Below are 16,291 nucleotides of genomic sequence, written 5' to 3'. Positions count from 1 at the left end.
CAACTATTACTTCTATAGGTGAGTTTAGCAAGTTCATAGGATACAAAATTTAGATGGATAGATAGACAATAGACATAGAAAATCAATTCTATTTTTATATTCTTGCGGCAAATAATTGGAAAATGAAATTTAAAAACAATTCCACCTGCAACAGCATCAAAAAATACAAAATACTTAGGAATAAATTTAACAAGGACATGCAATATCTCTCCACTTAAAACTACAAAACATTCTATTAAAAAAAAAAACTACAGGGGCCGGCCGGGTGGCACAAGTGGTTAAGTGCGTGCGCTCCGCGGTGGCAGCCAGGGGTTCACCTATTCGGTTCCCGGGTGTGCACCGACGCACTGCCTATCAGGCCATGCTGTGGCGGCGTCCCATATAAAGTGGAGGAAGATGGGCATGGATGTTAGCCCAGGGCCAGTCTTCCTCAGCAAAAAGAGGAGGATTGGCAGATGTTAGCTCAGGGCCAATCTTCCTCACAAAAAAAAAAAAGAAGAAAAAAAAACTACAAAACAGTGCTGAGAGAAATTTAAATAATTTAAATAGACCTAAATAAATGTTCCTGGATTAGAAGACTCAATATTACACTGCTGTATGGTATATTTGAAAGTTGTTAACAGAGTAGATCCTAGGAGTTCTCATCACAAGGGAAAAAATATATTTTTCTTTTTTGTGTGTATATACGAGATGATGGAAGTTAACTAAACCTATTGCGGTAATCATTTCACAATATGTGTAATTCAAATCATTATGATGTATACCTGAAACTTATACAGTGCTGAATATCAATTTTATCTGAATAAAACTAGAGAAAAAATTTAAATAAAAATAAAAGACTCAGTATTGCTAAGAAATCAAATCTCCAGGGGCCGGCCCCGTGGCTTGCCGGTTAAGTGCACGCCCTTTGCTGCTGGCAGCCCGGGTTCAGATCCAGGGTGCGCACAAATGCACCACTTTTCCGGCCATGCTGAGGCCGCGTCCCACATACAGCAACTAGAAGGATGTGCAACTATGACATACTACTATCTACTGGGGCTTTGGGCAGAAAAAGGAGGAGGACTGCCAATAGATGTTAGCTCAGGGCTGGTCTTCCTCAGCAAAAAGAGGAAGATTGGCATGGATGTTAGCTCAGGGCTGGTCTTCCTCACAAAAAAGAAAAAAAAAAAAGAAATCAAATCTCCCCAAATTGATCAATAGCTTCAACTCAATCTCAGTCATCACCCAACAAGTTTTCTGTGCAAATTGATAAGCAGATTAAAAAATTCATATAGACACACCAAAGGCCCAGAATAACCAAAGCAATCTTGAGAAAGAACAAAGTTGAAGAACTCACACAACCTGACCTAAAGACTACAGGAATCAAGACAGTGTGGTAATGGCACAAGAATCTCCAAAAAATAAATGGAACAGAATAGAATGCTCAGAAATAGACTTGCATGAGTATTTGATTTTTTGTCAAAGATGACAAAGCAAGCCAATGGGGAAAGAAAAGTCTTCAATACATGGTGCTGGAATAACTGGATATCTATATAGAACAAAATGAATTCCAAACCATACACCATACTATACCTCATACCATGCACAAAATCTCATTCAATTAATTAAGATTATAGTCCTAAACGTAAAAGCTAAAACCATAGAGCTTTTAAAGGAAAGTATAGGAGAATATTTTCATGACCTGTCAGTAGGCAAAGATTTCTTAGACAAGTCATAAACGATTATTTATAAAAGAAAAAAACTGATAAATTAGACCTCATCAAAATTAAAACTTATGCTCGTCAAAAGACATCGTTGAGAAAATGAATAGGCAAACCACAGAGAAAATATTTTCAAAACATATATCTGATGCTGTATCCAGAATATGCAAAAACATACTTACAACTCAATAACAGTAAGACAAACAATCCAATTAAAATGGGAAAAAGTTTTTAACAGGCATTTCACGGAAGAAAATATACAAGTGGCCAATACAAAAATGAAAAATCACTCCACATCATTAACCGCTTCAGAAAACAGTATGATAGGTTCTTACAAATTTAAGCATACATCTTATGAGCCAGCAATTCCATTCCTAGGTATTTACTCAAGATATATGAAAACATATGCCCACGTAAAGACTTTTACATGAATGTTCATAGCAGGATTATTCACAATAGCACCAAACTGGAAACAATCCAAACATCTATCAGCAGGAGAATAGACAGTCTGTAGTATACTCATACTATGGAATATTATTCAGCAATAAAAGGAATAAACCCCAGAAACAAAAGAATGAATCTCAAAAAAAAAAAACACCGTTATGCTACATGAAAGAAGCCTTCTACAAGACAGTACATGTTATGTGATTCTATTTATATCAAGTTCTAGAATACGCAAAACTATAGTGGAAAAATATCAAAACAGTGGTTGCCAATGGAGGTAGTAGTTACAAGGATTGACTGGGAAGAGGCATGAGGGAACTTTTGGGGTGATAGTAACGTTCTATATCTTATAGGAGTTTGAGTTACACAGATGTACATATTTGTCAAAATTCAGAGAATTTAAACTTAGAATTTGTTCATGATTCCATATGTAAATTTCATAATTTTTTTAACTGTAAAAAAAATGCTGCTCTCCTAAATTGTTTTCAGCAGGGGTTGGTGGTCTACGGCCTGCCAAAGGCTGAGGTAGTGTGGTGTGGAAAGGGCCCAGACATTAGAGCCAGCCAGACATAAGTTTGAATCCTGGCTCAGCCAGTAGGCTGTGTGTCCTTGGGCAAATTACTTAACTTCTCTGTTTCCTTATGGGTACAAAGGAGACAGTAGCACAATGCTCAACATATAATAAGTGCTCCAAAAATGGTAGCTAATAATAAACTGACGTTTGAGATAATTTGGGGTCAAAAAGCCAAAGGTGGTATTACTGTATATCTCATGGACACCACTCCAACCAAGGTGTTAGCCTACTAAGGGTTATATATAAATCTTCCCTGGTATATTTATATTTTCATAAGGTCCCCTGAAGATTAAAACCTTTATAAAATTACCCCCATCCCTTTCAAAAAAGTAAATGAATGAAGACTTGGAACAGTGCTTGGCTGGTTGGCTCTCAGTTTCCTGAGCTGCACTCACCTCAGGGTCTGTGCCTTCTTCGTAGGAGCGAATGCTGAAGGCTGTACCTTCAAACGTGTGGTCCACCCGCAGGACAGCCAAAGCCAGCCTGTCCACCGTCAAATTGGCTGTCGTCCCAAAAAACTCCATCTTGTGACCAGCGCGCTCGATTATCCTCAGAATTCTGCAAAGAACCGCAGGTAGAGAAGAGCATTCCTACTTTTTTAATGTAAAACCCATTCTCCCTACCAGATTTCCTCACTGTAAGACTTTTCTTTGAGTTTTAATCACTATCTTTATATTGTTTAGGAATTATTAGATAAGACCACTGGCTTTAGAGTCAGACAGGCTGAGTTCTAAATCTTAGCTCCTCTAAATTCTAACTGCGTGGGCAAATAAAATAACCTCAGTGAGCTTCAGTTTCCTCACCTGCAAAGTCAGAGGTAACAGTAGCACTCGTCTCAAAAGATTGTTTTAAAGGTTAAATGAAATTTTTGTATGTAAAGCCAGATCTTGCAGGGCCTCGTAGGCCAAGAAATGTAGATTTTATTTTACGTTCACTGAGTGATTTTAAAAGCAAGAGAATGACATGATCTGATATATGCATTAAAAGATCATTCTGGGGCCAGCCCCAGTGGCCTAGTGGTTAAGTTCAGCATGCTCCACTTCAGTGGCCCTGGGTGGCCCGGGTTCAGTTCCCAGGTGTGGAACTACACCACTCGTCTGTCAGTGGCCATGCTGTGGTGGTGGCTCGCATACAAAAAGAGGAAGATTGGCAACAGATGTTAGCTCATGGTGAATCTTCCTCAGCAAAAAAAAAAGATCATTCTAGCTGCTATATAGAAGATAGAACATAGAGAGGCAAGAACAGAGGCAAGGAGGCCTGTTAGGAGGTTATTGTAGAAGGTCAGCTGAGAGAAATGGGGCTAGGACCAGGGTGTTGGTGGTGGTGAAGACAGAGAGACATAGGTGGATTCCAGGAATCTTTAAGAGTTAAAAAAATTACGTACAGTGCCTCAGATAAGACTTGGTTATTGATTGGCTGTGAGATAGAAGGAGGTAACTAGTATTATTCTCAAGTTTTTTGCTTGAGCACTGGGTGGATGCATTTTCTAGAAATGGGGAATATCGGGGGAGCACCAGGGCTGGGGGAAATAGATGGGAGGTTTGGTTTGGGGTAAATATTTATCTGGAAAGTCACTATCATTAAGGTTCAGTTAGAATTTGAATGCATTCTTTCACAACCGGGATTTGAGTAGGATGACCCCATTGCATTGTACTAAGTGAGCCTTCAATGCATAGCTACCTGACCTTTAAAATTGGTGAGTACTGAATGCAAAGGAATTAATAACAAATATTTTAAATTTTATGAAATAACTTATTTTGCCAACTATTAGTACTTACTCATTGCTTATGTCATGCAGATCAGACGCTGAATTGTTTTGCTTTCCCAAAGCGGCATTGATTATTTGTAACATAATCTGGGTTAGGTTCATACTTATCTCATCACATTGTGAAATATCGAGTACTTTAGAAACAATAATCTTTGTTTCTTCTTCATCCAGAGTGGGGGATTCATTTATCAAATTTAAAATGTGTTCTGCTACTTCATCTGCATTCTCTGGGGAGACAAAATTGAAACGTAAAATCTGCATTACTTAGTTTGGGGCCATACTGGGCTGCTTCCTTCCCTTTAAAAAGTAAAGGCAGTGAAATGGAAATACATACCAAGGTAGCAAAGTTTACAGAAAGAAAACGCAAGACCTCAAGTTCTACAATAGATGGAGTCTGAGTAAGTAGCACATAAGTCAAATTTTTATTCATTAAATCCTTTTGTAAACATAACAGGGAGGGCTGGCCCTGTGGCTTAGCGGTTAAGTGTGTGCGCTCCGCTGCTGGCGGCCCGGGTTCGGATCCCGGGCATGCACTGACACACTGCTTCTCCGGCCGTGCTGAGGCCGCGTCCCATATACAGAAACTAGAAGGATGTGCAGCTATGACATACAACTATCTACTGGGGCTTTGGGAGGGAAATAAATAAAGAAATAAAATCTTAAAAAAAAAACATAACAGGGAAACATTTTTGTCACTGAACAATTATCTTGCAATTAGATTCTAATTAAGACTTTTGAGTATTAGATTGAGTTAAGTAGATCCCACCTGTACTCAAATATCAGCAAACACTCACTCTCTGTTTTCATAATCAAGGGTGGTGATTATGTTTTTCTGTCAAGAACAAGCAACCCACAGAACAAAAGCAAATATGGACCACATAACAATAAAAAGCAACTTAATATAGATTTTTCCAGAGAGTAAGAACAACAGATATTAACTCGCCCACTTTTTTCTTCACTTTTTATTATGGAAATTTTCAAATATGCACAAAAGTAGAAAGAATAGTGTAATAAATCCCCATGTACCTCATGAATCACCTAGCTTCAACAAGCATCAATGAAGAGCTAATCTTGTTTTATCTAGACTTCCATCCACCTTCCCCAAACCCCAGATTATTTTAAAGCAAATCCCAGACATCATATCATTTCATCCATAAATACTTCAGCATGCATCTCTAAAACAAAGGATGTTTGTTTGTCATAACCACAATACCAGTATCATATCTTTTAAAAGTTAGCAATAATACTCAAAATCATCAAATATCCAGTCAGCGCCCAAATGTCCTTAATGGTCTCATAAATGCTTTTTTTTTTTTAGGAAGATTGGCCCTGAGCTAACACCTGTGCCAGTCTTCCTCTATTTTGTATGTGGGTCACCCTCACAGCATGGCTGCCGACGAGTGGTGTAGGTCTGCCCCCGGGAACTGAACCCGGGCCACCAAAGCGGAGCACGCCGAACTCCACCACTAGGCCATGGGGCCGGCCCCACAAGTGCTTTTTTAAAATAGTTTTTTGTTTGAATTATCACTCATTTTTAAAGTTAAGAGCTTTGTTAAACAAATAATATACAAATTAGATGCTAGTTCAATATAACCCACATCAAGCTGAGCTCCCTTGTGGTGCCCCCCTAGCTTAAAGCACTCACATTCAAGTTCAGTAACCAAAATAATAATGGAAAATAATTGAAAAATACAATCTATTGAGAAAAATTCCAGAGAAAGATTACATACTTAACCCAGGTTACATTACAAATAACCAACTTTGCTTGGGAAAACAAAATAACGTAGCATAAACTTCATTTTCTCTCTCTCTCTCTCTCTCTGTTTCTCTCTCTCTCTGTTTCTCTCTCTCTTTCAATGTCCTCCACAATCGACAACATCTCCCCAAATCTCTCTCTCCTACCCCAAGCCCCCCACAACTTTACCCCCAACACAGCCTGTGCGGGCTATTTTCTTTTTCTCCCCTTTCCCTCTCATTTTCTTGCTTTATTCTCTCTCTCTCTCTGCAAATGACTCTGCCCTTGTCAATGTAAATTAAGCAATCTTAACTAAGATCCTCTCAATTTCCCCCCCTTAACCATTACCCCAATCTGCCCAACAATGGCTTACGTAGGAACTGAGCTGGCAAAGAGAGTTCTCCCTGAGATGGAAGGAAGTGGGGGGGGGTGTTGAACAAGGTTGTAATTACTTGAACAAGGCTGCAATTACTTCTAAATTAATATTCTGTCCCTGTTACATCTATCTTCTGGTCAGTTAAAGAACCTGAGAAAACAATAAGACTAGGGATGGAAGAAAAATATAGCACGCTCATTCACAGATCTTTCTACGGCTCTTATTAAATTGTTCAGGCTTTGTTGTAAATGCGATAGCCAGAGCTGCCAACCTGGGGTCATTATTCTTTGGGCTTCAGTGGTGTGACTTTACCTTATGCAGTCCGTGCTGTGGCAGAATGAAAGTAAACAACAGGACAATGGTAGACTAACTATATTGTGGAAAGTAATTATAGATTTTTCATCTAGAGCTATATGGTTTTCAAGCAAAATTTAGGACAAATTAGGCTCATGTGAAAATTCTATGTCCCCAAGCAAAAGCAATAAGAGGAATCCTCCTTTATTAGTTGTAGAATAAATAGATCCCCATGAGTTGAAATAGTTATAATTAATCTGCCAGTAATTGCAACAATCAAAACAATAATAATATCTGTTATTTATTGAGCAATTTCTGTGAGCCAATATTTTAGTTATCTATTGCTGCATAACAAACTACTCCAAAACTTAATGGCTTAAAACAACAATTTATTATTATCCCTCATGGTTCTGTGTGTTGACTGGGCTCAGCTGAGCAGTTGTCACTTGAGGTCTCTCATGTAGTTGCAGTCAGATGGCAGCTGGGACTTGAGTCATCTGAAGGCTAGACTGGGCTGCAAATCCAAGATGGCTCACTCACATGGCTGGCAGTTGATGCTACCATGGACTGGTCAGTTGGGTCAGTTGAGGCTGTTCCCTACACATGGCCTCTCCTGGTGGCTTAGGCTCGGTGGTATGCTGGATCCAGCTTGTGGTGTACTGGAGCCAGCTTCTATCAACTTGTGAGAAACAATTGTTAAATTTTCAGGAATTTTTTGAGCTGGTTGTTAAACACAGCCATTATTAAAAATTAAATTATATAAATGCACAAACAAATTTTATTAAAAACAGTGGTGATACTCAAAACTCATCACTTCCTAATTATTTTGCTGCATTTTAATAATCTATGCTCTTGTGATTATTTACATCTACTGTATCTGGTTGTGCATCTCTTATCAACTTCATTTTCAGTGACTACATTTTGTTCTTTGTATTCAGCCATGGTGGGAGTATTACACTAAGGAAATGAGCAAATGTTACAAATCATTACCTTTTTTGGTAGAGCTAGTTGTTAAACATTTTCCAGCACACCACTGTTTGGGCTGCTTAGAGTATGTATAGTGTCAGGTTTCTGAGAGGAAGAATTCCAAATGAGAGTGTACCAAGAGAAAGGAAGCAGAAACTTCTGGTCCTCCTAAAAATTAGTCCCATAATTGGCAGTGTCACTACTGCCAAGTTCTATTGGGCTAAGAAGACACAAGCCAGCCCTGATTCAACTCCCAATTGACAAAGAGAGAATGAATCAATGGTGGGCATTTTGGAGACAAGATATCACAGCAAGGCATTGTACATACATTTTCTTGATTAATCATCACAATCATCGTATGTGGTAGGTACTAATATTATCCACTTTATACAGACTAAGAAATTAAGGCACAGAGAGGTTCTAACCCAGGCCTGTCTAACATCAAAGCTTGAGTTCTTCAATAACACTTTCTACTACAGCATCTGTGCCTTTGTCCTTTTTTCTCCATGGTATTGGGGGTTGGAACGGCTGTGCTTTGCATTCCTTCCCCTGACATCCTGGGAGTCACATTGTTCCCTCTCAATCATGCACTATCCTGCCCTGATGGTGGGACGGACACAGACAGGAGACACTTTCATGAAAAGTTCAAGCCAACTTCATTAGAGTGTGACGCATCTTCAATATCATAGAGGTAACAAATTTGAGCACGGCAAAGAACCTATAGAACTTTGAAATAAGGGTAACTTCTAACTCTGTGACATTAAGGAGTTACATAAAATGAGCATTTAAGAGGGGAACTGACAAGTTTTTCTCCAACCAAGGTATCTAATGCTTGTCAGCAACATTGAAAGCTAAAGAAAATAAACTATTTTAACGTAAATACATTTTTCTTTCCTTTACATTGTACTCCTTTTTCATTAAGCTCCTAACTTACAGGGAGAAGGATTCCTCCAAAGCTAATCAACTCGCGAGTTTACTTTTGAGTTATATACATTACAGCCACCATCCAACTGTCCTCTTCCTCTGCAGTAGATTTCTTTTTATAAAGTGATTTCTGACAGTTAATTTTCTAAAAATCTCAACCCAATGCAATGCTTTTGTTGTTGTTATGGTTGTTTGTTAACGTTTTCTTCCACAGAGGAAATTCTATTGGCATTTCTAAGAAAAATGTGTCACTCAGAAGGAGGGAGGTCAGCATGAAACACAGACCTCTCTATCTTGCCGCCCACTCACTTCAAGCTGCAACATTCCCTATTGCCCTGACTCATGATTTCGGATCTAGAAACCATCAGAGCTATGCTTGCTTTCCTAATTCTTCTAGATATTCCTTGGCAAGGATCTCAAATTTACATCTTCTGCAAGGAAGACAAGTCTGAGAAGTTCACTGCCTCAAGGCAATTCCCCGGCTCTTCTGCGAGGCACTGGAATGCCTGTGCCTCAATTTCCAACTATTGAAATGGGAGGGACCCACTTTATGCAGGAAAATCATGCCTGACAAAGTGTGTATAAACTGAAATTCTATGAGGAAGACTTTTATGCGTACTTTAAAAACACTGATAAAGAGGGGCAGGACTTTCAGAATGGTGCTATAAAGAGGGGCTTGGGAACAAGTTCTCCAAGAAAGACATCTATTATGCTAGCAAAATTAACAAAGACAATCATTCAAAGTCTCTGGAGATTGATGGGAGGGCTTACAACAAATCGAGATGCATTTATTCAACAAAATCTACAAAAACTTGTAAGTACAGTGGGAGGCCATGGCATTTGAACTAGGAACTGCACCCATTCCCCACAGGTCTGCCTTGTGGAAGAATTGTTCCATTGCATTAGACAGCCACGTGGCAGTTACCATCTCCCCCAGGTCCCTGGGGTGGAAGAACTATTCTGAGTGGGTTTGACAACCAGTGAATATTGGCAGTTCCCATCTTTCCAACTCTGGGCTGTGGAAGATCCATACTGAGCAGTGGCAGCAGCTGAGTTCCAGCAATAAGTTCTCCCTCCCTGGAAATACACACATAGTTCCCACTCCATAGGGAAGACCCTGGTGAAGGGCGCATTCACCACTACCACCACCCCTCAAGCTCTTGCCCCATAAGACAGATATTTTGCCCAGAAGAGGGTAGGAGAAAACCTCAAAGACTGGCAATACTCTGCCCCTGCCAAGGGGACAGACTTTAATTGGATCAGACTGTGGAGCAATTTATGCCCCAGGGTTTTATCAAAAACAACAGAGCAATCAACTAGCAACTAGGAGGCTAACGGCTGGGTGTGATACCAATAGAGGCAGACCAGCCAGAAGCTCAGTGGGGAGATCAGAGAAAGGGACAGTCAGAGAGAACCCAGTTTGAACCACAGTCATCCTTGGTGGTCAGGGAAATTGTGTACATGCCCAAGGCTGCATCTTCTAAGGAGCAACATCAGAGGACGTACACTTCAGGGGAAATAAATTTCACTAAACTAGTCTAGCCAATGGCATTTTTTACAGAAATATGAAAAGCAGTGCTAAAATTCATATGGGACCACAAAAAAACCTGAATAGCCAAATCAACCTAGAAAAAGTAGAACAAAGGCACCATACTCCTTGATATCAAACTATATCACAAAGCTACAATAATCAAAACAGTATGGTACTGGTACAAAGACAGACATATAGACCAATGGAACAGAAGAGAGAGCCCAGAAATAAATCCACCCATATACCATCAACTGATCTTCAACAAGGGTGCCAAGAATACACAATGGAGAAAGAATAGTCTCCTTAACAAATGGTGTTGGGGAAACTGGATATCCACATGCAAAAGAATGAAATTGTACCCTTATATTACACCCTATACAAAAATCAATTCAAAATAGATTTAAGACTTAAAGGTAAGACCTGAAACACTAAAACTCCTAGAAGAAAACATAAGGGAAAATCTTCATGACATTGATCTTGGCAACGATTTCATGGATCTGACACCAAAATCACAGGCAACAAAAACAAAAATAAACAAGTGGGACTACATGAAATAAAGCTTCTGCACAGCAAAGGAAACTGTCAACAGAGTGAAAAGACAACCTATGGAATGGGAGCAAATTTTTGCAAACCATATATCTGATAAGAGGTTAATTGCCAAAATAAACAAAGAACTCCTACAACTCAATAGCAAAAAGACCAAATAACCTGATTAAAAATGGGCTAAGGACTTGAGCAGACATTTCTCAGAAGAAGACATACAAAAAGCCAATAGATATATGAAAAGGTGCTCTACATCAGTAATCATCAAGGAAATGCAAATCAAAACCACAATGAGATATCATTTCATAACTGACAGGACAATTATTATTAGAAATCAAGAAATAACAAGTGTTGGCGAGGATGTGGAGAAAAGGAAACCATCAAACACTGTTGGTGGAAATATAAATTGGTACAGCTATTATGGAGGTTCCTAAAAAATTAAAAATAGAACTACCATATGATCCAGCAATCCCACTTGTGTGTCTATATCCAAAGGAAATAAAATCACTATCTCGAAGAGATATCTGCACTCCCATGTTCATTGCAGCATTATTCACAATAGTCAAGATATGGAAACAACCTAAGTGTTTGTCAACAGATAAAGAAAATGTGATATATATATAATGGAATATTATTCAGATTTTAAAAAGAAGGAAATCCTGCCATTTGCAACAACATGGATGTACCTTGAGAACATTATGCTAAGTGAAATAAACCAGACAGAGAAAGACAAATACTGCATGATCTCACTTATATGTGGAATCTAAAATAGTCAAACTCACAGAAGCACAGAGTAGAATGGTGGTTGCCAAGGGCTGGGGGAGGGGGAAATGGGGAGATGCTAATCAATAGGCACAAAGTTTCAGTTAAGCAAGATGAATACGTTGTAGAGATATGCTGTACAACATCGTACCTATAGTCAATAAGAATGTATTGTACACTTAAAAATTTGTCAAGAGGGTAGATCTCATGTTAAGTGTTCTTACTATAATAAAATTAAAAGAAAAAAGAAAGAAAGTAGATTAAAGGTTTCCAGGGGCTGGGGGTAGGGGGAAATGGAGAGTGACTTCTAATGTGTACCGAGTTTCTTTTTGGAGTGATTAAAATGTTCTGGAATTAGTGGTGATGGATGCATAATCTAGTGAATATACTGGAAACCATGGAATTGTACACATTAAATGGGTGAATTTTATGATATGTGAATATCTCCATAAAAAATGTTTTAAACTACATTGAGATATCAATTTCTGCTTATCAAATCACCAAAGATCCAAAAGCTTGATAACACGCTGTGTTGATGAAGGTGTTCTGAAACAAGCACTTTCATACCTTGCAAGCAGCAGTATAAATTGGTGCCACTATTACAGAGAGCACTTTGACGCCATCAAAAGTATGATTGACTCAGCAATTCTACTTTTAGGAGTTTATGCTTCAAGTACACCCCACTTGCACAAAATGACATATATACGATATCCATTACAGCAGTTTTTAAAAACCAAAACGTTGTCAACAACTTAAATGTCCCATCCATAAAAAGTAAGTTAAAGAAATAAACTGTGACATATCCATGCAGTATAATACAGTGCAGTGCAAAAAGAATGAGGAAGCTCTTTACATAATAATATAATAGTTTCTGCAATATATTGATAAGAGAAAAAAGCAACGTGCAGAACAGCATGTATAGCATGCTCCACTTTGCGTACAAAAAGGGAGGGAGACTATATATATGTATTTTGTATGTATGGAATATATATATGTTTCCTTGTAAATGCATAAAATATCTCTGTGTAACTGAGTAACTGAATGGCTGGGTTCAGCCATATACAGTAATAGTAACTGAATGGCTGGGTTCAGCGATGGGAAGATGTTTCACTGTATATCCTTTTTTTTTTTCAATTGAACTATGTGAAGTATTATCTATTAGAACTGTTTAAAATTTTTTAAATGAAAAATAATAGTCAAAAATTATAAAATAAAAAACATTATAAAACAAATAAAAAACACTGATAGTCCTAACTTATCATGTCCCACCCCCACTTCCACCAATATTAACCACCTAGTTTCTGAAATTGGATTGCTGTAAGATAGAGTTTCCTACATGAGGTTTGACCATACTCTCTGGTCTCAGGTCAAGTAGACAAACTAACTGAGGTTCCATTATTTCTCTAATGTGCACAGAACAGTCTTACCGTCACTTATGGTAATATTAGCAAGATCCACAATCTTATTAGGAAGTTCTTGAAGCAATTTGCATTGTGTAAGCTTTGGTTTTTCCCACTGAGATTTGCCAGTGTCGATACTGATTGAGCTGAAAAAGAGAGGAAAGAGGAAGAAAAAGGTTTCTCATTGGAGGATGAGGCCAGAATAGTCTTAAAGCAAATGGTGAGGGAGCACAGTGTATCTTTGATATGCTTCTCCTTCACCCACTCCCAGCCTCCTGGCTGAGATAGCAAAGACGGGAGCTCAGTGTTTGTCAAGTGAAGAAAACTTTGCTGTTGGGGAGAAACCAAATCTAGGGTGCCCCATGCAGGAGGTGTAAACAGACAAGAGAGCCCGAGATAGGGCACGGCAATGTCCAGTGGACCAAGAGTCAAGGCAGAGATTTTGGCCCTCTGGACATGACTCTTTACCCTCACTTTCCCTTCTTAACCCCATTTTAAGAGGAAATTCCTGTTAGAATGTGGTCTCTATCTCAGCATATTGATTCACTCAAGGCAATTAGTATAGCACGCTCAGTAGCTCATTGGCTTTCATGATCTACCCTCCCCTATGCCTCATCCAATTCAACCCAGTTCATTTCAAGTCCACTAACACATTTATTGAGCACCCACTATATTCTAGGACTGATAACAGGTAGTACAGACAAACAGAGCAGGATCTCACCTCTCGAGGAGCTTGTCACTTGGTGGTTTGAGATTGTAAATGTAAACTACATTTGTTAGGCAAGATATGAGATGAAAAGCGGTATAAACAAAACTGAATCTATCAAGCCTCCAAGCAGGGAGAACTTTTATTTGCAACTTTTGAGCTGAGCTGGGCCCTGAAAGGACAGAGATGGAGAAAGGAGCCCCCCACCCCTCCCAAAGCAGAGCAAATAGCACTAGCTATTTGAGACATGAGGAAGCACCCATTGAATCCACAATGGCAAATGGCCCTTTTTGGCCGGAACACACAATAAAGAAGGGAGCCTGTGGGTCTTGAGTACTGTATTTAGGGGTTTGGAGTTCATTCTGGAGGCAATGTGGAACCAGAGCAAGAGAGTGACATGATGGCAGCTATACTTGAGGAAAATCACGCTGGTAGCAGTATGGAGTATAGCTGGGTGGTAGTGGACAGTTAGAAGGCAAGGAGACTGCCCTGATATTAAGCAAGAGATGGTAAGAGCCTGGACCAGGGTAGTGGCGCTGGGGTTGGAAAGGAGAGGCTAGATGTGAGCTCTGATTGTGACCATAACAGCTGTGGGATTTGCTGACTGATTAGATGTAGGAAGGAAGGGGTAGGATACAGTCCAAGATGTCGCTTCCAAAAGAGAGCTTTTAACCCTCTGTCAAAACCTGCTGCCCCTCTGGTCTGCCCACTTAAGTTAATGGCATAAACCATTAACAGCAGAGAGTAGGAAAAGAGGGGCTGATGGTTTTAAAAAGCAAAATGATAAAGTCAACAATAGAAGAGTGATTTAGTAAATTATTATGGCCCATCAACGAGGTAGCTTCCGAGGCAGTTTTTCAAAATGGTCATTAAAAAGATGAATGGAAAATGTTGGATAAACCATTGAGGGAAAGGGTAAATGACGTTAATGATACTAGGACGGTGATTACCACTACATAAAACTTAAAGGCACACAGTGAAAGGCCAGATGACAAAATACACCAACCTAAAAACAGCTGTGTTCAGATGGTAGGATTATGGATGACCTTTTTCTCTTTTATCTTCTTGAAATTTTTTTGTGGAGTGTTATTATGTTGCATGTGTATGCTTAAGTAGGTCCAAAAGGTGAAAGAAAGGAAGAAAAGCAGTGGGGGGTGGGGAGCATGCTCAGACAAATGACATAGAAACATGCCACTAATTAAGTGGATCCTTGTGTATCTGAACTAGCAATTAGAGTTTGGCCGGTACATACCAGATTCTAGTAGCATTTCCATCTTCATTTTTTATGCATCTAGTTTGGGCTGTCTCAGTAGGATTGGTTAAGGGCCACTTATATGTCCCTTTGTATTTAGAGACTGTTTCATCGGCTTTGCACTTTCCTGGTTCTACAGAGAAAATGGACACATATTTTTAGGGCAAAAGGCACTTAAAATATCATGAACATCCATTATGACCCATCATTATTACCCTGTGCATAAACATCAGCAAATAAAAGACGAAACTTTTTCTACCAGGCCATTTAAACCAGGCTTCACTGAAAATAGCATTAAATAGCGTCTTTTTTAAAAAAATAAGCCTCCCAGTACACATTTAGTCCTTTTCATTAAAACTACCAATTCACAGGACAGTTTTTTTTTTTTTAAGAATGATACACATGCATTGAAAAAAATTCAAGCCACACAAAGGGGTATAGAGTAAAAATCAAAAGTCCTCACCTGCCAATTGCCCTCCTTCTGAGGTACCCACTGTTAATAGTTTGAGGTGCAATGACAGGAGTCTAAAGGCTGACTTCTCTTTCTGGATGGCTCCTCCCTTCTCAATGGACTCTGGAGCGGATTTGATTTTAGTAAACGTAATGTACTTGCCATCACCAGGATAGATAGGGAAGCTCTGTTCTGATGTTGGTGCTGAGGGCAAGATTTTGTTGCCAAGTGTTGTCACATTAAGGGAGATGTGACCTAGCTAAGTTTATGCGATAAGTTCCCAGGTATTGACAGAGTGCCCAGAGAAGTGGCCCAGCCAGTCTGGCCCAGCCATCCCCATCTCCTCTCAGAGGGAGGATGAGAGGTTCCTTTTTCTCGCTCTCAGGACACATTCATAAGTGTCATTTGCGTGGTGGGCTCTGCCCGTGGCTTCCACACTTCTCTGCCTCCATCTCACTCTCATCCTTTCACAATCACAGCCTGCCCTCTGCTACTTAATTAGTTTGTTGCCAAGAATTATGCATTCTAATGCCTATGTGTGTTATCTGGGTTAGCTCAATGTTTTTACCTCAGTCTATTGGGGAAAAGGAAGAAAGCGGGCAGCAATGGGAAGGAGGCAGAGTGGCCTGGTAACCGTTCTCTTTTACCATTAAAGCCTTGCTAGTCTAAAAAGAAAATGCCCATGAGAGAAATTCTGGACTGTTCCCAGATCACTTTCCAAGATGAATATGCTGGCTAAATCAATAAATAAATTAGCAAGTATCTATTAGGCAGCTATTGTGTGTAACGAGGAAGCTCTCCAGGGCTCTGGGTATTTACGCAAGAAAGACAATCCTCCCACCCCACTGATAGACTGGCCACTGCT

At 39.4% G+C, this 16,291-nt stretch overlaps 1 protein-coding gene across 1 annotated transcript in view; it reads right to left on the bottom strand.

The window, feature by feature from the left end:
* ADGRG4 (adhesion G protein-coupled receptor G4) overlaps nt 1-16,291 on the bottom strand; it is a 98,886-nt gene that overhangs the window by 35,778 nt on the left and 46,817 nt on the right. Inside the window, 4 exon segments of the mRNA XM_058535121.1 lie at nt 3,114-3,276; nt 4,497-4,713; nt 13,045-13,163; nt 14,976-15,108. Coding sequence (XP_058391104.1) covers nt 3,114-3,276; nt 4,497-4,713; nt 13,045-13,163; nt 14,976-15,108 — 632 coding nt within the window.

This window comes from Diceros bicornis, chromosome X, assembly GCF_020826845.1.
Source record: "Diceros bicornis minor isolate mBicDic1 chromosome X, mDicBic1.mat.cur, whole genome shotgun sequence".
Lineage (NCBI taxonomy): Eukaryota > Metazoa > Chordata > Mammalia > Perissodactyla > Rhinocerotidae > Diceros > Diceros bicornis.
The sequence above is the reverse complement of the archived record's forward strand: the minus strand, read 5'-3'. Positions and strand labels throughout refer to the sequence as shown.